The sequence below is a fragment of the Malurus melanocephalus genome, unplaced genomic scaffold (assembly GCF_030028575.1).
Source record: "Malurus melanocephalus ecotype Western Australia unplaced genomic scaffold, MMel_1.1 scaffold_64, whole genome shotgun sequence".
Classification (NCBI taxonomy): domain Eukaryota; kingdom Metazoa; phylum Chordata; class Aves; order Passeriformes; family Maluridae; genus Malurus; species Malurus melanocephalus.
In genome coordinates, this window is record NW_026623296.1 from 184,936 (window position 1) to 210,434 (window position 25,499).

General features: G+C 40.9%; 1 protein-coding gene across 3 annotated transcripts in view; it reads left to right on the top strand.

Annotated features, from left to right (window-relative positions):
* The window catches only part of SLC25A26 (solute carrier family 25 member 26), an 81,773-nt gene that overhangs the window by 10,642 nt on the left and 45,632 nt on the right, over positions 1-25,499 (top strand). For all 3 annotated transcript variants that reach the window (XM_057366347.1, XM_057366348.1, XM_057366349.1), the window contains exons 4-5: positions 7,405-7,509; positions 8,755-8,802. In XM_057366347.1, the coding sequence (XP_057222330.1) occupies positions 7,405-7,509; positions 8,755-8,802 (153 nt within the window). The remainder of the gene's footprint in view (positions 1-7,404; positions 7,510-8,754; positions 8,803-25,499) is intronic.

Below are 25,499 nucleotides of genomic sequence, written 5' to 3' on the forward strand. Positions count from 1 at the left end.
AAGGAAAGAGTAAGGGATCAATTAAAGGAAAATACTTAATAAAATACAATGTAGTTGAAATTTCCATGTTCTGGGCCAAYGTAACCCCAAGGGACTGAGCAAATTGTAAAATACTAGTCTTCTTTCAACAGGAGACTTAATGTGTTTTYAGAAAATATTGCCTGTGTTCTCTTGCCTGGAATCTCATTAACGTCTGTCCTCCTGTAACACAGCCTGACCCCACTTGGCTCCTTGGAAACAGTTTTTCTGCTGGATGGGATGCACCATGCTACTTTTGCTGAAAGAGCAGTTTGGCTGGTGGATTTGATGGGTTTCTTAAGCCTTTTAAAATAAGTTTAACAGACTCTCATGGTGAAAGTGTTGCTGGAATAGATTGGATCATGCAGATGGTTCTGTACATTGAATTTAGGCTCTACTTTTCTTAGGTTTTTAAGGATTTCTGTGTTTAAATGTGGTAGTAATTTATGATTCAAGCATCAACCAGGTTAAGGAGGATTTTTTTTTTCTGAGTTATTCAGCTGGCTGATTTTCCTGCTTGAGTTTGAAGCAACTGCTTGTGATTGTAGTGAGGAAATTCAAAATCCTTGGGACGCAGTTTGGGCTGGAGTACAAGAGGTGTGTAACAGCAGGCCACTTGTGGTAAGTTCTAGGTCTAGTTTTAAAAAGGAAACAAAACTCTACATTGATTAAACGTTGAAAGACCAGTTGATTTATGCAATGCACACATACTTTCAAAACATCTGCACTGGAAAGTGCTTCTGCAAAGAAGTGTTTAGTGTCAGCCATGACAGCTTCACAAACTTTCYCTGTTCTCTGCCYTTTAGCTGATGTAACTGGAGTGGGRGTTTSTCCTTGCTGTGAAGGCAGCCTGGCACAAATTCCCACTGCTGGMGGACAGAAGTTGTCTGAGATGTGTCTGACACGGCTAAAGGGAAGGTAGGCAGCGAACCCACAGCAGGATTTGTAGGGAATGTATCTGRGCAATTGAAGAGCCATGTGTGGGGAAGGAAATCTGAGAGGGGCAGAARCCCAGTAACCCTGAGAGGGCTCCTGAAATGATGGATGAGGAGCCAGCTGGGGACTTGAGGCAGCTGGGGTGAAAATGGCCATTGGGATTGAACAAGTGTGTGGTGGTACAGATGATGGTCTAAAGCAGGAAGAGCTCTGGAAAGTAATAAAACAGACCTGACCTGGATTTGACAATGACAAGATGAAATAAATCTGCAAAACAGCTCTGCAGATTCCAGGTAAAGTYGTCTAAGGTGGGAAAGTGAAGGAGGCTGAAAATGTTTGTGCAGAAACTCTGGTTTTCCAAATGCTTGTGACATTTGGTCCCTGTGAATGGTCTCATCTCTGAAATAATATGTTTTTAAGCTCTGGGAGGTGCTGAGATCTGAGGGATCTTGCTGGGTGAGATTGTTCTTTGAAGAAATGTTTCCTACCAGCATACAGGGGAGCTGCAGTTAAATTAATGAAGGCCTTGTTGTGTCAGTCAGAGGAAAAGATGGGACAAAGAGCTTGGCATTGGCTAAACTTTCCCATCCAGAGCCCATTAGTCAAAACTTGTTCTCTCCATGGGGCTTAAATCAGGAGTGGAGTCACCTGTTCATGACCCCAGCAGCTTCACACAGGGCTGGATTTYACTGTGCTGGAAGGGCATTTCTGTGCTTTGCCTGACAGTGAGGGGGAAAAGTAACATTTAGCATTTTCTGAGGCTTTGTGCTGAAGGTGAACCTTCCCTGGGACTGGCATTTAAAGATTACAGTGGACAGTGCATGGACTGGACAGTTTCTGTCATTCCTGGAGACAATTCCCTCATTAAAACAGGGGTTAACACTTCCATTCTGTATTCTCTGTGCTCTAGCAGGTAGCACAGCCCCCTGACAAGCACRTGTGGAAGGACTTGTTCACAACTTGTGACCCACAGCAAATTACTGACCAGAGAAACTTGGSATTTTTGTTCTGTGTTGGTCAAAAGGGCAGCATTTATTTAGCTGAAGGTTTATTGGTGTTCGAAATGTTGTGGGTCTGTTATTGCAGCAGTTTAGGTGCTCTGTTCAGGGAATATATGAAATCAAATGAGTGGATATTTGATGGTTTTCTGCTAATTTTTCAGGTGGTGGGAAGGGTGATGCAGTTCATCTGCAGCTCACAGCTCTTGTTCCCTGCCAGCWAACATTTCCATCCCAAGGGCTGTGACCATGGTTAAGAAGCAGTTATTTGGAGGATGAAATACTTTGTTAATCTCATAATATTGCATTCATTTTTCCCTTCTGTTGAAGAGGRGCATCCCAGGGAGATCTGAAGAACCAAGCATAAATTTACAGGGGCAAGGAAAGCTGCAGTGCTGAATTCAAGCACTGAATTCTTTGACTTGAACCAAGAGGGAAATTTCCTCTTTATTCTCCACTTSCAAAGGAAATCAGTCCAATTTAAGATATTTCAATTTTAAATTTGCCTATTATTTTAATAATTCAATTATCTGAGAAAGGGAAAATAACATTTTTTTGTGTTTCAGATTAAAATTAGTAACTTCCTACTTAGAAGGGAGCATCTGACACAGACTGARATGTTCAGATTATGACATATCAACCTATTTTGGGAAGCAGCATTTTTTTAAATATTARAAAATCCCCAACCRTACAGAAAACTAKCAACAAAGCAAATTTCAGSTCCRAGGTAGCATTAGTCTGCAGGGGTATGGTCAGGGCTAATGCAGGCTGTGCTTAAAAACCCCACAAAACCCAATTTATTGCTGCTTCCCTTTGAACGAGGTTTTAGAGTTGTTCTATTTTTCTTGCTTATTTTACCTTCTGTTGCAGCAGGCAATCCTTCTGACCTTCAAAAATGGGGTGAGAGATTAGGATTTTGTTAGCAGATTGACTGCAGCCTAARCATATGTCCTTTGATAAATCATAGCCTCTTTGTTGCTGTCATTTTTGTGCAGCAGCTTTTCCTCCCTAATGGGTTAGTGATTGTCTTGCACAGGTATTGTGAGGCTTAGCCTAAAGCATCTGCTCTCTGGATACAAAGTTTTGTAGTGTCATAACTTATATTTTTATTTGTTTAAGAATAAACTTTTTAAGAGTGACTGTCCCCAGCTATGTTCCTTTAGTTTTGTGTTAAGTAATGAATTATATTTATTGGTGAACTTCAATGAAAGCTTCCTATCCTACTCAGACAGATAAAGTCCTTAGAAATAACCTCCTGCTTGAGAAATTTAAATATTAAAATCCTTTAGATAGGGTTCTGAAGGGTTTAAAGCTGCAACAAAAGAAAAGTTTTCTGGAGCTTACTCCATGTTTCTGTRGTAAATTTTCAAGTAGGCTTAGCTAAGCAAGCCAAAGGTTTGCTAAGAGCCACAGAGTTCCTGAATCACCAGCTGCTCACAAATTCCAGAAGAATCTTTACCCTCAGACTACCTTTCTCCTCCCATGAAGCAGAATGGCTGGCTAATTACTGAGTCGAAAACCATTTGGTCTTGATGCTCACCCAAGCCCAGGTTAGTGCAGAGAACAGATCAGCTCGTTASCCAGGAGCTCCTCAGGTGCCAGGAATTGGGCTCTGAGTCTTTGGTAGGATCTCTTACAGCAGGGGTGATATCTGCCTCTTGTTAGAGATAACAAGAGCTGAGCCCCTGTGGCTCTGGGAGCTTTTAGGAGAGTGTGAGAGCTGTGCAAGGTGCTGCAGGAGGAGAGAAATGCTTTCTCAAGCTGCTCTCCTTAGAGCTGCTGAGCTGAAACAGTGTTGTACCRGCTGTGCYSCTGGTTCTGAGGAAACCYGTGCTCCAGMCCAGTTTAAATACCCAGCCTAAGCYCTGAACAGCAATTAGAAAATTATAACACCTGCTCTGTCCTCCTCCAAATGCTYCTGGATACACCTCAGGGACAGATCACAAGGTTAGTGGTCAAACTGTAGCAGAGGTGCCTAAAAATGAACATATGTGTMATTTTTGATTCTCTGTCAAACTCTACAAATCCAGCTGGGGAGGAAAATGCTTTGCCTGGAGCAGAAAGAGAGGAAGCAAAAGGCTGTTAATCCAAGTAARATATGTTAATATTTGGATCATAGYASAGCACTGAAGACCAGGAGGTGCTGTGTTCTTTTCTAAAGGTGTTGGCGTTATCTCTATTTGTTTGCTGAACTTCTGTGTAAGCAGCACTATCCCCYCTTTGTCCTTTTTTTTTGTTATATATTTTGTGTTATTGCCTAAAGAAAAGTGCTCAGTATCCTTGTGCTGAATTGGATGAATCTGCCTGATTCTGAACAGCTGCTCTAGCTTTAGGTGGGACTGGCCCCTATGCAGAACTTACAGCTTTAGGATCAGGGGTTTCCAATAAACTTAGATGAGCCACTAGAAAAGGCTTTGGGCAGGTTACAGCAGATTTTATTTTTTGTTAGTTACAGCCACATTTATACTGAAACAAACCATTTAAATCTATATATATAAAACTTCATGGCACTTTGGAGACTTTATTTGGAGTGGTCATTTGCCATCGGTCAGAACAGCCAGCAAAGTCTGGCTCCAGCATAAATCCAACCAGGAGATGGCAGCGTTGATTCACGTAAGGAGTATCCAAAAGTTAAAAAGCTTTTCCCTGAAACTGACAGCGGAAAGAAATTACCTTAATTTAATTAGAATGCGCACTGTCTTAGCAATACATAGATAAATGTTAATGAAATAGACCTGGTTTTAGCTTTTGTCCCTGACTGCCTAATGCAAGTCAGTAAATTAGAAATGCACTTATGTTTTTGTCTAAATACTGAAGTCGCCCTTTGACCTGGTAATAATTTGAGACAAGGATTTTGAAATTCAGTACCCTGGTGCTCAGAAGTGGTCATAGCATTAAAAAGGTAATAGGTGCTAATGTTGTCATGTCTGCATACATGCTCTGTAAACAAAATACAGCTTTGCTTGGAGCTGTAAAATCAGGTTTTTCTAAAGTTTAAATTTAAATTTTTTTTTTTGACTTTTGTTTCAGTATTATTGGCTTCATTCCCTTATTATATATAGGTGTACATTGACATTGTGGTTCCTAACCTGGTAAATGAGGAAAGAGCTTAAAGGGGAGCACCTGAAMTTCCCCAGGATCTCGATTCTGTCTTTTTGCTCCTATCAAAAGATGATAACTCTGGCTCCAGAGCTGAATGGCCCCACTGTCACATTATGGTCAGTGTTCCATGTCTGATAGTCCTGTGATGGGTGCAGGGAGAAGTGTGGATGTGAGCAGGTGCTGTGGGGTGGCTGCTCAGCCTGGTCTTTCACCATTCCTGTGCCATTTGCTTGTGGCTTTCATGTCTGAAAATTGAGGTGTGGGTTCTCTTGGTGCAGAGTTATCATACTGGTGCTGCTTGAGGATCCTTATCAAAAACAGCCAAACCTGCAGACATGCATTGTGCTCTTCTACCTTTGGCAGCCTTACCTGGAAGGCACTGGCTGAGATCTGAGCGTGATAAAAATGAGATTTTTCTGCACCCRCCCGTCCAGGCTGTTACTTTTCTAATAAGATATGTGTGAACTTAATCTTGCATACTTCCCTTTAGAGGAGCTGTTCTCCACATCAAAAGGCTGCTGGGGTTGCCATTGATAGGAAGGTGCATGTGTAGGAACAAACAAGGTGACACTTTGTAAGTTCAGGTGCGCAGTGAAAATGTCACTTTGTGGGCTGATGTTGGCAGCTGGAGCTCATGGCTGTTTGAGTGCCAGAAGTGCCCTATGGAGCCAATCTGACAGCGCTGCCCGGGTGACAGGAGCCTTTATTTCCTCTCAGAACAGCACAATGTAATCATTGTTTTTGTTCTTGTGCAGCCGCAGACTCCCCTGTAAGCGCAAATTCAAATGGGAGAAACATCAAAGTTAATTTGAAATGAAACACACCCCGAGTAGTCCGGGGGAAATGGAGACATTACTTTGTAGCCACCCTTCTCCTGCCAAAACTGCAGCACCCCAGATGTCAGGAAGCCACGCTGTGCTCTTTGTCTGGTCTTGATTGACTAGATTGTTTTCATCCCAGCCTTTTTAAAGCTTTCCTCCTGCCTCCATATTTTTAAGGAATAAAAAGCTAATATAAGGACATGGAGTGTTATGAAGCATGAAGTTCTATAAATATTTATGCTGAACTATCAAAAAACTTGACAGTTCTTATTTTCTTGACAGATTGGGGTCACTTGTTATTTTTGACCCTGAGAATTGAAGAGCACATGGAGTTAGATCTGTTCGTAATGACTTTTGGATATTGTTGTCCAGWAAACTTGTAGGAATGTAACAGGATAACAGATTTTTTCTTGGTGTCTTTGTGAAAAATGAAACTTAAACCTTGTACCGTGTTACCCACAAATGACCACTCAAGTTACTATCCCTGTGCAATCTCCAGTGAATTCCTGTACTTTTGTTTGGCACMCATGGATTTCCCAGTTAGCTGCTTAGTTTGCCATTTCAGATGGACAGCTTTCACCTGGGCTGCTCTGCACTTGGTGATCCCTTTGTGTCTGGGAACTACAGTGTGTTCCTGAGCCAGGATGGTCCCCAGGAAGGCTGAAAATCTGCCAAAGACCTGTGGTGTCTGCACTGTTTTGCCTCCAGTCCCATCACTGCTTTAAGTAACCCTGGAGCCAGCTAAAAACAAACTCTTCTTAAAAGTTTGAGTAAAAGGGCATTTTCTAGAGARATGAGAGGGTTATAACTCCCACACTTCAGGCTCCTCATTCTATCAAATTATGTACTTGTGTGTACATAAGCTTAACCCCTACCTGAAGCCAGAGTGGCAGGTGAATGTTTGAAATCCAAGCCTGGCTTTTTCAGAAAAGATGGAGCTTTGTGGCAGCAGCCACGTTGTTACATCCAACTGCAGGGCCCTTTCTTGCCCAATAAATCCATTCTGTAGGAAAGAATCAATCCAGTTCTTTACCTTGAATGAAGTGTGGTGTGTATTTTAAGGAAAACCTCGGAATATGTCATGTGTGTCTAAAGCTGACCAGAATGTTTCTCGTTATCAGTCACTAGAGGGCATGCAGGAATTGCCAAAGAAAGAAATTTGCTGCTCTTACAGTTCCGAATGTCCAGTATAGACCTGTGAAAGTGTGAAAGGAAAATTCCTGTGACTGCCAAAAGGSAGGATGGCTTCAAATTTTGGTTTTATAAGTGATTTTCTACACCCAAATCTACTTCTGTTTTGGAAGTTAAAAATTCCAAGGGTACTTCCATGTTCATGTTAGTATAATTTTGTGATCAGAAAGAACGCGGTACTCAGAACAAATACATGAGCTGCTTCTGAACATCTATTAAGTTCAATTCTTGTAATTGCAAACCAAATTTCCTCATTTCTGTGCTGGGAAGAAGTGTTTGCTGTAAGAAGAGGAAGCCAGCCGGGGGAATTGCTCACTCAGCCTCTGTTTCTCTTGCAGGTTGCCTGTCTCATCCGGGTTCCATCRGAGGTTGTCAAGCAAAGGGCCCAGGTTTCTCCTTCCTCCAGCACCCTCCGGATCCTCTCCCACACCTTRTACCATGAGGTGAGTTCTCAGCAGGGTTTCTAAGAATTTGATTTATCCTTCCCATTCAGTGCCACACACGTCCAGAAGCATTCCAACAATTTTATTYCAGTTCTGTGCTGTCCCAGCACTTTTCCTCTGTTCTTCTCTTGTTAAAAGTGATTGGTGTGTGATGATTGAGGAAACCAAACTCCCACCTCCCCCTTACACTTACATACACACTCCAACAACTCTGTTTTTCTCCTCATTAAAGGAGGTACCTCATTTAGGTACCCTCCTCATTTAGGGGTACCTAAATTTGAAGAGGAGAAAAGGGGGAAAAGAACAAAAAAAAAGGGATTTAGCTTCCAGGTTCCAAAGTTCTGCCTGTATTTATGCACAGTCTTTGTCTGGGGCAGCAGGACATCGAGTCCCTGTTTGTAGTTTGCTGGATGGTTCTCAGTTTTTGAAGCAGGCTTTGGAGGGGATGTCCAAAAGGCACCATTTCAGAGAGGCTCTGTAGGAGCCAGGAGGAACTCTGGAAATGAGTGCTCATCCAGCATTGGTTACTTTTGCAAAATAAGGGCCTTTGTCTTCTTTTCAGGAGTTATGTTTTTCCCTCCTGTAAAAACCTGTTCACCTCTGTTTTAGCAGTTTCACAAGGGGTGATTTTCAAGCTGTGCTCCATAAGGAAAAGTGGCTCCTAAAAACACTGTGGGGAAATATATTACACACGTTTTCTTAGTGTAAAACCCAGGGAAAGGAAGACATAAATATGACCTTTAAATGATCCACTTGATTTTTATTTGCTTTCAAATGAAAACTATTGTGATAACCCTGCACARGAGGGTCAGTAGAACTTTCTGTGACTTGATCTTTCTGCTTTAAAAGCTGATGYTCTCAAAACCATATGTTCTTCCCTTTCCATATAGCTGGCCAGAGAACCATAAACCTTGCCAAACACTTGAATTAAGTGCCCTATAATAATCAACAACATAATTTTATATACGCTTATAAGTTTTAATTGTTTTGAATATTATCAGCTGGTTAAAAACATAAAACATTTGTCTTGATAAAGGCTCTGAATCAAGGCTAAGGAGGTGAAAATAAAACCCTCAGGCACTGTAAATAATGGAATACAGTATACAGTGTTATAATCAATACAGTCAATTTGAAGCTGAGGAGTGACACTTTAGGGCTGTAATGCTTGCCTCGTAATCACCAATAAATTGTGGTCTTTGACAAACTCATTCCCTGTGGATGATGCTTTCTTTTGTTGCTTTACAGGGTATTCAAGGACTTTATCGGGGCTATAAGAGCACRGTATTAAGAGAGGTAAAACATTTGTCTTTTTCTCTTTTATATTTTTTTAATTGATTCCTTTGCCTCACTTAAGTTTTCTGACGGGAGATAATAATACAATTGAGATCATTTGCTCCAACCATAAGCTCTAAATCCCAACATATTTCATTCCAGATAACTTACCAGTCTGCAATTTAAATAGAATGCTGATAATGAGCACTATGAAAACCTTTGATACATGCAAAAATTCATTTGCCATCCTGTCTCCCGGTTCTGTTGCTGCTAAATTGAAAAAGGATGGAAAGGTATATGTTAACATGAGAAAACCATGAAATGAAGTACTGGAAACTTTTTCAAGTCTTGTGATTGCATCATGTGAACTGTGTATGCCAACAATGGTGAACTGGTGGCATCAGGCCAAGTTTAGCACAGACAGATTTAGGCTTTCTTTAAATATATATGTCAGCAGATGCCAAAGGATTATTTGTCATCTGTGTGTAGAAAGGACTGTGCTCTCTCTTTTTTTTCTTTTTTTTTAATGTGTGAAAGAAATGCATTTAGTCACCCAGTCTGTACATTTGATATGGCATTACTGAACTCTAAATCAGAAGTATTTCACTGGTGGAAAAAAATAATAGAGCTAAAAATATTTTGGCCCACTTGGAAGAAAACAGTTCCTAAACTAAATCTTTTCATAAATGTACAGTGAATTCTAGGATTAATGACATGGAAGTGTTTGATATGAGGACAGATTACAAAAGAAGTAGAAAATACTACTGATAAACTCCTAGTCTAAAATTGTTTCAGTGTCAGATTTTGTCAATCTTCTTTTGACAAAGCAGAAGTTGCATCGTGTGTGCACCTAAAATAGAGAGATGTGACATGTTTGATGTTGGGTGTATGGTTTTGTCTTCTCACATAACTCAGGTGAGTAAAGGAGGTTTGGATCTTCCCTCTTTTGTTTTAAACAGGCTCAGATCTGTTGGCTGTGTTGCCATTGATAATAAAGCCCAGTTTCAGAGGCTTTGTAACCTGCATTCAGTAGCTCTGCTTTTTAAAGCCTTTCTTCATGCTGAACACTGTTTGCAGGACAGTTTTGTTGGCCTGTCTTATTACAAGTACAGAATAAAGATGGGTATTACCTAAAATAAGAAACACCAAACTTTGTGTTCCTAAAGTGCTGACAAATGCTAATGCACTGCAGTCTATTTTAGCAGTTTTGATTGTTTAAGAAATTAGTTATTTGTGCAGAAATGACACCTGCTTTTCTGAAATGTAACCCCCACCACAGCTTTGTCCTGTACTTATTTTCTGGCTCACTAAACACGTTATTCACTCAGATTTCATTTGCAGACGGGTAAAAAAGGCCAATGAATACGAATCATTTTGATTTCTCTGAGGGGTTCTGAATAAATGAATAAATTTAGATCCCATTGGCTACAGATTTTGCATACTAACAGGTAGATAAAGCACATGGTTGCTACTGTGTGCTATTCTCCTTAAAATTTGTTTTGACATATGTCAGGGTGGTAATTAATTTGCAGACCATATCCGTGGCACAGTGTGTGACCCTGCTGAGATAACTTTGTTTACTCAAAATGGCAACACTTTGTTGGAAATTTAATGGGGGTCCTCTCTATTATGTATATTCATAAAAGATCCTTCAGAACTGATTTCAGTTGAAGTATTGCTTTTTGGGAGAATCTGTCCAATAGAATGAGAAATAAATGATTACCAAATGAAATGTGCTTTCTCTTCAAAATGAAGCAAATCATAGGTGATGTTTAAAAAGAAGAAAAAAGAAAACAAAATCTTTGAATTTAACACTGTTAAGTCTCATGCATTTTTCTGACACTAAATTTTATCAAGCAATGTCCACATGAGTAACAACAGCTTATTGCAACTTCAGCTGGAGCTCTTGTAATCTTGACATTTAATCTTGGTATTTTTCCTTCTCTTTAAGTACACTTCTTCCTTTAGGGGAAGTCTTTATTTTCAGATAAAAATCTGTATTAATTCATTATTGGACACATCCAGGTAGCTACCTAGCATACATAGGCTAATATTTAATTCTAGCTGACTTTTATACTTACAAGGTTTGTTTACATGCTTTGGTTCTCTGCCTRCACAAAACCCTTTGTTTAGTTATAATGGAGTGGGAATTTTTGGGTAGTGKGTCTTCAGTGCAGGAGTTTTCATTAAAAAAAATTGGAAGAGCCTGGGAATATTGCTGCTTTTCAGATGATAATATTCTTGTGCTGGAAAAATTCTTGAGCCAGACTTTAAGAATGGTTAATTTTAGCTGTCGCAATTGGGATAAACTTTTGTGTATTGTATCAAGCAGATTYCTAGACAGAGATTTTTTGCCAGTTGATTGAATTTCGGTTAAAATAAATCTGTTTATAGATGGAGTGTGGTGTGGAAGCCTCTTCTTTTTGCTTYAGCATAGCAGATCTTTCTGGGTCAGCTTACTGTGCTCCGTGTAATTGGCTTTAGCTGCTTTGCTGGTACAAGGTGATTTTTTTCATCCTTCATTTTTGATTCTCACTCTCACTTATCCCCTTGATCTCCTCAGAATGCTTTCTGAGCAGATGGATATTGGAAGAGAAAGAAGATGGCTAAATACGTAATGCTTTTGGAAATAACTTTGAGCGAACCTCCAGGCTTGAAAGTTTTGGCTGTGACTCTTTTCACCTTTTTGGTGCCTCTTCTCTCACATCTCCATTACATTTTGGTCTTTCTGTCTTCCTTTGATATAGTTACACTGAACTAATCCTAAAATGGAAAGGGAGGTGATGGACAGTGCATCATCCTGTTGGCAGGAGAAGCCTGAAAGAGCCATCTGTGCTCCAAGTGGAAGGCTTTTGGAATGAAGCACAGAGTGGGAATATGGCTATTAGGTTGCTCAATGAGAYTTTGAATAAATGGCAGAAATCAGAGGCTGTGAAATGATGTGGAATTCCCATGATGTCATYTCCAAAGCAAATCCAAGTGAGAATTCTCCCTTCCTAAGGCTGCAGTGTACCAGTGTGCACCAGTGTGGAAACTGGATCATGCCACTAACAACAATCCATGAACAGGTAAATTTATTCATATTTTCTGCAACAGAGACAAGTTRACTTGTAAAATCTCCAGCCATCTTATTATAAGGCAGGAGCAGACTATAAATCCACTGCAAATCCTTTAGAATTCCTAAAYGGGAATGGAGTTCTGCTGCTGACATCTTATATAAGCAAATGGAGCCAGGTTTTTAATTCCTGCATAATTCATTTTATTAACTATGACCAAGTAGAACATCTGTTAAAATTCCATAATGTTCAGTTCATGGGAAAAAGAAAGAAACCCCCGAGTTCCCATTGGAGCTCTTCCATTTCCGTTCGTGTTACAGGACTCCAGCAGATGTCTTAGAGGAYGTTATTATGAATGAGGGGACAGCACAAAAGAAAAGGAAGTGCTTTGTCCACTTTCCCTTCTACAATGAGTTGCTTCACTGGCCTGTCTGTGTGCAGGTTGCAGCTTTGTAGTAAATCTGGTGTCCCTTCTATCCCAAATTACCACGGTTTGGAAGAACTGAGTGAGCCCAGAGTGGGTGTTCCGTGTGCTTTTRATTCAGTTTGTCACTTGTAAAAATATTTCGGATGGATTGGGCTCTAGCTTGGAAGTAGATTCAAAAGGAGCTAAATTAATATKAAACTTTCTTAAAGACAAAGGGGATGGAGAATGTCTGGCACTTTGTGTAAGATATTTTGGAAACAGATTGAGAGTCACTGTCAAATGTCAATCTTTGCTGTGCAGGTAGCCCTGGCTRAGCTTGTCCTCTGTGTAGACTTTCCTGAGACAATTCCAGCTCTGTTTGTGTTCCCTCCATGCAGGTGGAGGTGGCAAGGGAACTTTACTTGTCAGTGTTGTTTCAGAACTCAGAGCTTTGAGTTTGAAAGGAAACCACTGACAAACCTGGCCCCACTCGGGTACCACAGGCTGCTGGCCTTGCTTTGGGTGAGATAACCAAGTTGGGGAGTCCCAGTTCTTTAAAGGTTTGGTTTGGGGTTTGTGGGTTTGTGTTTTTCCCTTYAGTGTGTGCAAGGCAGAGCCCTGAACGGATCCAGGCAGCTGCTGCTGTCCTGGCAGGGAGAGAATGGTGTRAAAACTTTAAGAGGAGCAGGACAGCCAGCTCAAAGTGTGCTGTGCATTAGTGAGTGGCAGCAGTGGGACAAACAGCAACAAATTCCAGAGAGCCAAAGAGAAATAACATCTCCTGAGGAGGAGGTACTGCTTGTGGTATGTGTTCCACAGAGCTGCTGTCCTGGCATAACATGAGTCTCCAAAGACCTGTGGAGGATCCCCAATGCAGCCTTTGGGGATGAGGAAAGAGCTAGAAGTGAAAAAAAAAAAAACCCATCCAAAAACCCCTCTTCTTAAACAACTTACTGCCTGGGAGAGGGAAACTAAAGCAATCAGCAGCAAAATGGGCCTTAAAGGCACACCTGCATGCATTTTCCTGATTTTAAAGGGCTGGTGAACAAAGGATGCTGAGGGAGGTTTGTATAAAAATGTAAAAGCCAGCTGAGATATGTTGACCCTGTTGACTGAAGGTTGGAGGGGATTTCTGAGGGCTGAGCTCAACAGKCACACTGCAAACAGGGAGCGCAGTTTGTTTATCCATTTAAGGTAGTTTTTGCATGCTTTTCTTTTGTTAGGACATCTTTATATAAATATCCTGTTCTCTGAGCTGTTAGAAGGTTTTTTTTTTAAAGTTTATCTCTGTTGCTGTAGGACAGAAAGAATGTTATTAATACATTCTTTCACTTGCACAATTAAAACTTTGATCTTTTGTCATTCTGTGTATTCCAGAGCAGATGTCGATAGAAATAGGCAAACAGGACACTATCTTAATACAATATTTGGAAAAATAAACATCCTCCTTAGTGAAATATGTGCAGTATCTGTCTTTTGTTACCTTCTGAAAAACCGAGCTGGCTTTATGTTATTTTGTGACTCTAGACAGGTTAARTTTAACCAGGAATTTGCCAGGCAGGAGCTGTAACACTGTTTTTTGCCTTTTACTGAGCAGCTTGGGTGTTTCCATAGAGAACATCAGCAGTCTCATGAAAGGGATGGGAACTGTAAAAAGGATTAAYGAGCTGTGTGGAAAATTGTGCAGAAGTTATGTGACTCCATGATTAATGGGAGGAAGTTGAAAAATAAGTCCCTGCTTCCCACTCTAACATCACTTTGTCTTGRAGAGCCCATCACTGGAATTATATCAGCTCTTGTATCATTCTAGGTATCAATATTCCAGGATTTTCATTTTGAGGGGTCTGTGAGGGTTAAAGGTAACTCTTGAGGGGTGGGAGCAGGAGACAAGTTCCATGCTCTGGGATGAAGGCTCAGGCACACCCCACCTTGGAGCTGGAACACCARTAAATGGGTAAAATGAATAACTCTGCTGCTGGAGGTTGTGCTCGTTGCCTTCTCCCTGCAAACGCTGGAATAGTACTTGGAGATGAAAATGGAGATCTCACAAAGCAGCTGTAAATGACTTTTACAGACTGCAAAATAACCCTGGTTTTTCTAATTTACCAGTTGTGGGAAATAGGTTTTGTGACATGTGTGAACGGTGGGCAGAGTCCTAAAGCAAATTCCTTGAAGTTTGGAGGCAAGGAATGGGGRTGTTTTTTGGTTGTTTTTTTTGGTCAAGCACGTTTATAACCAAGATGGTCTGGGGTTGAACACCCCCATCTCAGACCAGGTATCCATATAAATTGGTCAGAAGCAGAATGAARCCATCCTTGGTGCCACAGATGTGCTGTTTATCACTGGAGCACACAGTTACTGCATCTCCCTGACATCAGTGGTTATATTCAGATGAAAAGAATGTCACATATGCAGAGTATTTCTGTATTTTGAAAGCTACAGCTGTGCATCTGAGCTCTTTGAACAGAGGAACACTTGGAAAGCTATATGCCCTGAAAGCACTGTGTTGTGATTTGATAATGCAGATTCTTTCCAGCTGAATGTGTGTGCAAGCAGAGTCTTGCAGGAAGCGTGTCCTGCTTCAGGCTTCCAACAAAGATACCATTTCCATACATTCTCAAAGCAGCTTTCTAAAGTRTTTCTGCAAATGCAGCATTTATTGTGTAGGAATGTGTTTTGTGGGTGGGTAGGAGCACTGTGGGCAAGAAGAAGTTGGGAAGAAAGTAATGCTGTGAAGGAAAAGTTCTGGTTTTCTTTGTGCTGTGGCATTTTTGTTTCTTTTGTTGTTTTTTTGGTTGGTTTTTTTGGGACTTTTTTGGGGGTTTGTGTGTGTGTGTGTGTGTGTTCAGGTTTTTTTATTTTTTTTTTAATAACCTAGGAACTAAATTGGCTATATTGATTGCTTTGATTTTCACATGTTTCACAATGGTTTGAATTTCTGGCCAAGTGGTGGCTTTTAGTTTTAATTCCTCAGCTGCATTCCAGTATGAGCAACTGTATTTTGTCTGTGTAAATTCTTTCTGTAGGTCTCAGTTCCTGTTTTGCTAAGTTGCAGAGTAATCCTGCTGATGGCTGGAGGGTTGCTGGGCTGTATCTGGTGAAGGCCACATTTTGTTGGTGGGTGAGGAAACTTCTGCATGTGTGTGCTGAAGTGAGTAATTCTCTAACCCTGGAAAGATATATATTTGTAAGGCATCTGTTCATGTAAAATCTGTACAAATATACACGTGGGTGCACCTACATGTGAAATACRGGATTGCTTTTAATAATTTCTTGTGAAGGGTCTTGGATTCTCTGAAGCATCTAGTCCTGTGAATGTRTGTGATTGGTCTGGAACAGCAAGCAATTTAGCAATTTCCTGAAAGGACAGGACTGTTTTTCAGGGATGAAATTCTTGCCTGAAGGAGACCAAAACATGATTTTACAGTGGAAGGCTTCCACTGGCAGGGTCATGCTGCTGTCAATATTAWTAGCAATTATCTGGTTTTCATGCTTAGGCTATTATTATTTGGTTTCTCTGCACCTGCTAAAAACAGAAGCACAGTTAAGAGAACCAGCAATCCAAGAACTGAATCTGTAACCCAAAGATTGTAGTGAAGGTGTGAAAAAAGAAACCAGATCTCTGGCAGAGAGCTTATGTGATTTATCAATTATGCTAATGATTGGGAGAATGGCTAGAGAGAGAATTGTGATAGAGAGAGAACAGTTCTTTCTTTCTTTCTTAATTCACATCATACTTGATTTTTTTGAAAGACTACCTGCTTATTATCTGGCATGAAATAGGAATTGATCCCACTGTTCTGAGTGTAAAAGGAGTTCTCCAAAAGGAGAATTCTGAAAGCCGTGCCTTGCTTCAGGATATTTTAAGGGCCAGAATTGGCTGTTTTCAGCGGATGGAATAAATGAAACAGCTCTCTTAGCTCGATCAAAGGGGAATCTCGGGAGTGCGGCAGCAGTTCGTCCTTGCAGTAAACATTTRGGGCAGGGAAAGGGAAATGAGTGAATTTCCATCCCTCTGTGGCTGTGGCACTTCTCTCGGTCCGGCACCGGAGGGCGGCAGCGAATTTGGGATGAAGCTGCGCATCCCGCAATTGATGCTCCCATCCCGCCTCTCAACCCGCTCCCCAAAGAAAAGTAACGCTGGAAATGCCGATTTGGTTCTGTTCAATTTCCTGGGACTAACTTGTGTGAGATTTAGCTTGGGAATAACTTTATGGGTTCCTGTTTTTTGGCTTTGATGAGGTTTTTGTTTGATGGGAATACATTAAATAAGGTCTGTAGCATTCCTCACGCTGATCTTGCCCCATGGAATAATGCCCACACTCCATGGAGAAGAGGAAGGAGGATGTCTGATCCCAACAGTGGCAGTGTCTGTGTTGAGACTTCAAGGGCTTCAGCTATTTCAAATTTTACTTCAGTATCAGTTTCTGCCAGTATTCTGCATTTATTTAGTTTATTTGTTTCTAACAAAAAGGGAATTGAATTTATAATCTCTGRGATAATGTGGTGTGCACCTTAATTTGAGTATCCTGTGTCACTTTTTTAGTGRCAATGTAGTTGGAAATGCACGTGGAAGGTGCAGCAGGGTGGTAACATGATTTTCATTATTTTTATAGAAATTAGGCAAAGCAGACCTGGTGTGTGTGCTGCAGATGGAAACAGTGTTATTAAACCAGGCTCTTATCTCGCTTTTATTTTTCTGTTAATTTTATTGAAKCCAATAAAGCCTAAGCTCTGCACATTTTCATTTTATGTTGGTTGAATATGTGAAAATTGTGTTGCTTTTCAAAGCCAGCAGGTCTAGAGTTTGACCTGAATGTTTTGGCATCACTCTGCAATGCTTGTGTCCCTCTGCCAGACTTTACTATCCCAGGGCTGAATCTTTCCCAGTTAAAGGCTGWTAGTGATGCACAATATGTGACATGGATGGATTTCTGTCTTGAGGAGACTGAGGCATCTCAATCCTCCTTCAGACAGAGCAAAGCCTCAAAAAGAGAGAGAATCATAAGCCAGGATGCTGCCCCTGCTTTCCCATGGAGAACAGCCAGTACATTGTATTCTGCGTCTGCATTTGGCATTGTACAGTCCCTTAATGTAAAAGAGAGGAGCTAATGAAGAAGGTTCCATGAGTATCAGAATAAATAATGTGCTCATACCTCAGTGGGAGGTTATCTGCTCCCTTCTTGCTTTTGCTGATATGAAATCCTGAAGTGCAATAAAGCATTTTAGGAGGCTYATGAAATACAAGACCATAAGGCGCTTAACTGGATCTTGTCTTGCTGGCTTTAATGTACTGAATGCCAATTAAAGCAAAATTTAGCCCGTTATTAATTTTGCCACTGGCTACATACCTCACAAGTTTTGGGTGGATGTTTCTTACTCCTTTTTCTCCAACCTTCCCAGCATTTTGCCTCCTGGCCTGTGCAGCTGTGCTGCTGGTATCCTTTCTATTTCTGGAAATGACCCRTGCAGTTAGGTCAGTTTGTTTTAGCCTCACTCCTTGTTGCTGAAGTAGAATAGCACATTTCCCCTAACTGCATGAAAGCTGGGATAGACAATCTTGATAAATATGATTAATGGGCCTCTGTGCTTTGCTCTGCAGCTGAAGGCTTCCTGAGATTCTGTGTCAGCTGGGCTACAGCTCCCCAAACCAAGCYTTACAGAGAAAGTATGTCTCAGGTTCAATGCTGTTGTTAAAGGTATTTTTATTGCCAGATTTTGCTGTAGGAAAGTCTTTGCAATTGAAATACAGTAATAAGGGTCTGAAGAGGTATTATTGGCAGGAAAAGCAGTTCATAAATGTGGGTGAGTTTGGATTTCTTAACTCAATCCTGTTACCTAGAGGTTTGTTTGTTATGTTTCCCGAGACTCAAGTTAAATCTGGGGTTAGWGAGGTGTTGAATTCTTGTCCTGATCAGCAGGACAGGAACTATTATAGKAGACAGTGACAAGGGATGGCAGTTTTGACTCAATTATAACTTGTCAGTACTTGGGATATATTTGTAAATTACTGTTACATTTATCCCCTGTAATGTGCCTTAAATATGGTATTCAGAGAATTTGGCAGAAAATACTTTTGCGTTGTCCTTTTTCTCAGAAGGAAAATCAAATTAGCATCACATTATCTTGGTAAAAAATGTTATCTAGAGACTCCAGCAGTTATGCAACTGCTTCTTCAGAAATGGAATTAAAGAATATAGGGGGAAATCCCCATATTGATGTGAATGAAATAAAATAAGATATGTGATTGGTATCAAGGAATATTGAGCTTGCACCTCTGTTAATCAGCAAGCACTCGAATTTGTGAGGGTATTTTGTGAGTTGCCCTTACAATTCCGAGGCTCTGCATGTGGGAATTGTGGCTGCAGCACAGGCTGGATCCATCCAGCTTTCCTGGTGAGTGCTCTGCCATTGTAATTGCAGCAGCACAGCAGCACTCTCAATAATTGAGTGCAAGTCTTAATAGCAAATAATCCTCTTGAAGTTGTTCCCCCTCCACTGCAATCAGAGGACAGCTTTGTTAAGGCATTAACTAACAAATTAGCTACTAAATACGGGTAATAACCTATTTCCCAAAGATTGCTTTTTAATTATAGCCTAAGCTGTGTGATTCCTGAAATCACTTCTTTGGCAAACCAGTGTTTGTGGTAATTTCCAACCACAATAAATAATTGGCAAAAAAGTAGTTTTAAAGTCTTTACTGATATCTGAACAGACTTTGCTTCTGTGTTCCTGCCTGCAGAAATACTTTTTCAGTATTTCTTTTCATTGCTGTTAGTATTKAAATTTAAATGTATTAGGCTGTGCTGTGAACTTATTGTTTTAGTTTGGCTACCATGTACAGTATGTGGCTTCGTTAGATTTTTTAGATAGTGTAGATATTTTTGCACTTAACCATTACAAGAAACTTTTCCTGTGAGGGAGAAAGAATTAACCACTTTATTTTTTTAAAATGTATCGGTTAATGCAACCTATTTATTTTGCTAATCTGTGTCACAGCAACCAATTAGAAAAGTAAATTGTGTTTAGTTTTTGGTGAGAGGGATTTTTTTTTTTTTTTGTATATTGGTTGTTTTTCTTCCCCAGATTTCAATAAGGGCTGCATGTCTTCCAATATATCACTCATTCCACTTCCCTTCAAACCTGACTTTTTTATGAGGCAGCCCAGCCGTCAAATTTGGCAAGCGTTAAGCTTGATAATTAGTTCAATATAGTGACCAATTCTGTGAATTAGGAGTTCAAAGCAACACATGGACTTGGATGAAATCAGATTTTGGCATTTCTCACTTAGATTGTTTCAGGACACTGCTGGAGCTTCTTTGATCTGTAAATAACAACTGSAGTTCAGTGTCTTGCTTAAAATACATCAAACGCATTCATGACTTTTGCTTTTACATGTAGATCTGACTTCTAGTTACAGTCTGAGATCAGACTAATAATAAAGCTGTTCATGTTTTGAGATTTCCTAGAGAAAGCTACCAAAGATAGCTCTTCTCATTCTTTATGTTTCAAGAAAAGCAGCAAAGCCTTCTCTGGTGGATGTGCTCTCCAGACTCCACCAGCAGATGCTTTAAGAAGTTAAAAGTGACCATTTCCTGTGGTGCAGATCCTCTGTTGGCAAAGGGTGTCCTCCCCTCCTCTTTCAGCTGAAACAAAAACCAGGGATTTCTTTTTGCTGTGCTGTGTGGTGACCTCCTTTCCCTGCTGTAGCTTGCACAGACTGGTGTTTTTGAGAGTTCTGGACTTTTTTTTTTGTGGTTTGAACAGCAGACAAGGAGTTGGAGATGGCCAGTCAGGCTCTGTTTGCTGCTCCTTGAAGGTACACACAGGTGCTGACCCAGTCCAGTCAGTCTCTGCCTTTCAATAGCTGGGTGACTGCACCACCCCTGGSCTTATCAGTTGGTTATAAAAGAGCTGTAGGATTTCTTGGTAGCAGAAGAATGTGGGGAATTGTGGCTTCTCAGTGTTTCACCATCAGCTTTCCATCTGGGTAACTCCATCCCTCTAATCTCACTCCCCGTCCTTGGCTTAGAGAAGTTCAGCATCCAGGGGTGATGAAATGGGGTTTTTCTGCCCCAGATTTCTGTAATTTCCTGAGTTCCACACAAACAGAGTATGTGGGCTTTGGGATCTACTGAGGTAGAAAGTTCTTTTCCTATACAACACTTAATACACATCTCAGTGAAAATTCACTGCAACCCTCCAGCCCCCCATGAAAAYCTTAAGCCTGRAWCTTAGCTGAAARACAATCTTCTTGTCTAAGCATCCCYGTCCCTTTTCTGGTTAYAATCCCTTGATATCTCATGCGTGGAGCTTTTGTTTCTATGGGTGGCAGGAGAGAAACCCCGAGCAGGCAGGTTAGACTTCACTGATGGGATCAGCCCCGTGTTCTGTTCTGTCCAGGATTTTGTCTCTCCTCAGGACCAGCTGTGAAATCCTCAGGAAATGCAGGAGGAAGGGAAGGTGCCCGGCTGTGGAATCCTCAGGAAAGGCAGGAGGAAGGGAAGGTGCCCTGCTGTGGAATCCTCAGGAAAGGCAGGAGGATGGGAATGTGCCCTGCTGTGGAATCCTCAGGAAAGGCAGGAGGATGGGAATGTGCCCTGCTGTGTCTCAGGCTCACAACTGGCAGCTGTTACAAGACAAGCACTCAGCCTCCCTCCAGTGAGTCCTTGTTCTTACCAGCACCCCTGACAGAAATGACTGCAGAAGTAGGTACTACAAATCCTAAACTTTCACATTAACCCTTTTAAATGGATGCAGCTGGCTTAGAGGCTTCTTACACCGGTGATTGATATTTTGAGGGGGAGGCAGCTTWTATTTATTATATGGGAAAACAAATTATCCTTCCTGCTTATTGCCCATCTATCTTTCCCTTCAAGGCTCTGCTCCAAAATACCCTTACTCATTTCTCCATCCTGCCTTGCAAAACATTATATTACACAGATAAACTTTTAATCTCTGAGGGCCAGATCGTGCACCCATCACTGTTCTCCTGCGGACTTCCCTCTCAGCAGATCTGTGGAATGACAAGTTGGGTCATAACCCAAAACCTTGTGACAGAGGCTCCTGCAGGGTGGCTGCACGATGATCTCACCTTTGTTGCAAAATCTTTTGARAACTGTAGCTCGTTGTCCAGAAAATAATAATCAGAGGAACATCTAATGAAGGTATGGGTGGAAAAGATGTTCCAGAATGAAATTCTGACCGTGAAAATTCTTGGCATCTTTGGCACAACTTCCTCCTGAACCTGTTGTGCTTGTCAGAGGTTTTCACTTCTGTGTCAGAGTAGGTAAAAAAGCTGTATGCATCAAAAAACCCCTGGGTTACGTAGGTATAATGTGATGTTCCCCATTGTATTTACCTTTTTAGTTMTCTGAAAAATATGGACATTTTCTGAGTGCTTACACTCCATCCTAAAGTACTGAGTAGGAATTCATTTTGGATTCACTGCTCTGTCACCAGTGCTCTCTTACTGTTGTTTCAGTTTGCTTTTAAGTCTAGATGTGTGTTTAAATTGTTAATTTTGATTTTTAGATGGTTGAGAGATGCTTATTCTGAATAATTAATGCAAGTAACTATTATTTTGAGAGCATGTAGTTTCTGAAGKAATGCAATTAGAAACGAAACTGAGGAATTTCTGTGACAGGTCAGGCACTTCTGGCCTCAGCTGTCACTGACTGGAAGAAGAATAAAGCTCAGGGTGCCTCTGCAGATCACTGAAGCATCCCCTTCCCTGATGTTGTGATACAGGTCACACACTCTGTTGAGAGACAGCATGAATGTGCCTGCTGGATCAATGTTTTCTGGGTAAACCTGAATGTTATTGTTTCTTCTCACCTTTTATAATCCACATCTCTCAGACTGATGTGAATATGTGAGGCATGAGCTGCTTTGAAAAAACACAAATATGTGTACATTTAACAACCATGAAAAAAATGACAAAGGTGTGAACTGGGTGCTGTGGTGAAGTCTCAAACACCAGCCAACAAAAGAGCTCTGATTTGTTTGTTTTCATTCCTGTTTCATGATTGTTGATGCTTGATGCAGAATTTTGGGAGGGTGTTTGAAGATGGCAGTGTAAGAGGCTGCTGAACCATGGCCTCCATGACTGAGGGCAAAATCACCTTGCCTAGGTAGCCCAGAAAGAAAACAAACAAGGAAAATAATAATTTGAGTAAGGAAGATATACTTAAAACTAAATCATTCAGACTGACAAACCATGGGGAGAAAATTCTGCCTGAGATCCCACCGGGCTGTGCCTGGTTCCTGGTTCAGAGGGGTGAAAAGCAAGATACAAAAGCTCTTTGGTTCTTTGTTTGACTGTAATATCTAAGTCAGTGTGTTGCACAGATCCACAGCTCAGGTGAACATCAATGTGCAGTTGGAATTTATCCAGGCATTAAGTTAACCTCTGACTCACCCCRGCCCTGTACAGCAGCACAAATGTAGCCTTCAAGGAAGGATGAACAAATTTCCTAAGCCACTGGGCACAAACAAAACCTTCAGAACCATCCAAGAATATCTCCTTGTCGCAGTGTTCCGTCACCCCTTGTGCCCTGGGATGTATTTCTTGTGGCTAATGCTAGGAAAATTCATCTGTCCATTTGTGCTCAGAGTGACTCRAGGCACCTCTGCTTGCTTTGTCCAGCTCGTGTTTAGTTCTGTGTCCTCTGAAAGATTTGCAGACCAGCAAGTGTGATGAATCTCAAGTCAGCAAAGGTCATTTCCCCCCTTTTTTAATTTAAAAAAGGGAGCAGAGCTGAGTAACAGTGGTAGGAAGAAGCCAGCTCAAGGGTCTAATATGGATTTTGCCCTAAGAAGTTAGGTGGAAGATCCTCCATGGTTATGGGGCAGACATTGAACCATGGGATTTCATGCTTAGGTTCATGTTTGACCTCTCAGTTTCCTTGGAATGATGATCTTGGAAGAAGATGGCCTAGAATGACTTCAAGTATTTATTTTCTGAAGGCCCATSATTTGCCAACACAGGGAATATTTTACTGTAGCAAAATACTGTGTATTTAAAGAGAATTCCTTCTTTTTGAGGAGAAATGTGACGTTGATTAAATTATTTCTATTTTTAATCAACTTTAAGGTCCCTGGAACCTCTGATGTTCTCAGCAGCTGTTCCTCAGATGTCTCCTGGCCTGTTGGCCGCACAGATTTCCCCATCTCCTCGGGAGGACTGAGGACTCTAAACATCCTATAAAAGCCAGAGATAACATTTTGTGGCCAAGAAAGCTGCAGYGGTGCCCTGAGCTCAGGAAAGCCCTCTGTAAATGATGTCCAGAGCTTCTCCATAGGGGCTGTGTGTTAGAGAACCCCACTAAAGAGCCCTTCAGCCTTCACAGTTGTACACTGATCCCCAAACGCTGCATTTTCCTTCTGCTGCACTTTCTTTGGTGCATTCTGTTTCCTTTGAGAGCAGAATGCAGGCAGAATCTCTTTGGCTCTTGCTTTGCTCTTTAATCCAGCACYACAAACCAGAAATCCTCGGGCTTTAAGCAGCTTCACCATTTATTTACACAGGTCTGCGGCRGCTTTTTGTTTTCTTTTGTTGTTTCATCTGTGGTTTTCCCCCCCTGCTGGGTTTTGGATGGTTCTGTGTTCCGTAGGAAATTCTGGAATTCTGTTTTGCTGCCTGCATGCAGCCTCCCTATGCATCCACCTCGTCCCTCTGCACTTGGTGCCTAAAATCAGAAGATGAGTTCAAAAGTGAGGAAGGGGGGAAAGAGGACACTTCATGCACCACTTCAATGGCAAAGCAGTCTAAAAATTCAGCTCTGTACAGTCAGAAACAAGATGTCAGTAAATATCATATTGAATGGCTCATGTGCCATTACTTACTGGTACAGCAGTGAAATAATTAAGTTTTGGAGCCAGATTATGAGCATATGGTAGAGATGGAAACTCTAGGACTGATTAAGTATTATTATCCAAGTGATTAACTAAAAATTTACTATCCAGACATTGTGTAGTTGGAGCTRATGGAAGGCAAAAACCCAGCAATGCCAGTGAAATTTGGGTCAGGACCATGTAATACTATTACTAATTGGCAAAGGCATTGGGTTTTACTGTATTAACCAAATATTGCCATTTATTGTGTGTCAGGTACCCATTGAAAATACATGGGCTGCAGTCCAAATACCTGTGGAGATTAACRAGTTGAAGTTTAGTTCAGGGCACTCCTGAAAACCACTAAGGTATGAAAAATGAGGAATAATTGTTGGTACAAAATGTCCTCAGACTCCATCAGTGCCGATGTCCTTTCAGGAGTTGTTGTGGATGATCTGTAGTAACTAAACCACGATGCACATCTGAGGCACCACTACCCTTTTCCTGCTGCATATGAGACTTTAATTGAAGATTTAGTTATGGAATTTTGTCTGTATGAGCAAAATTCCATAGTTTATTATAGTTGAATGCCTGAAATAGCAAAAAATAAAATTAAGAAAAAAAAAAGGCAGCTTATAAAGGAGGATCAGGGAGTTTAAAACCAAGATCTTTGAAATGCATGGTGGTKTGTGTGCATTGGGTTATAATGGCCTTTACCCACTGAGAATCAAACTTGCAAATGCTGTGTGCTTGCAGAGGTGGAGTTTTTCCCTTGTTGGTTTATTTACAATTAATTGTATCCATGCTGTTGCAGGTACCTGAATGGGCTTGGAAATGTTTTTTTTTTTTCAAGAGATATCTCGTACTTTGCTGCTTTTAAGTTTTAGCACAGTCAGTCAGGTTTTATGTAAATCTGTCAATGTCATTTCCACCGCTGGTGATCTTATTTCTGACTGCAAGCATTGCARTTTAATTCTGTCAAAGGTGTTTCCGTAATTAAATTTATAGTGCAGCTTAATAACAGTTCAGAGAGCGTAAAGCTCCCAATGTGGTTTAGTTCTATTTGAAAATGGATACCCAGGCTGCAATTTGGATCAGACACAGTAAAACTGGRTAGTGTTTTGTGACCCTAAAGCTTTTCTGTTCGATCACACCTTAACATTCCATGTCACTGGGTCGGAAAAGATTTTTGTACAAGCGGGTTTTGAAGTATTTTAATACATTGAGAAAAAACTCACAATGAAACAGAACTGTTGGCATTTCTGTGTATCAAGAGCTGTTCTGCCCTCCAAGCTCCTGTTAATTTAAGTGTGAACTGCTTGACTGAGATGTTTGCAGGGTCAGGCTGCTTCCAGGCATGGAGATGGAAAAAAATCCCAGTTTCCTTACTTGATGCMGCATGTTGAATTTTCAGGAAGTTA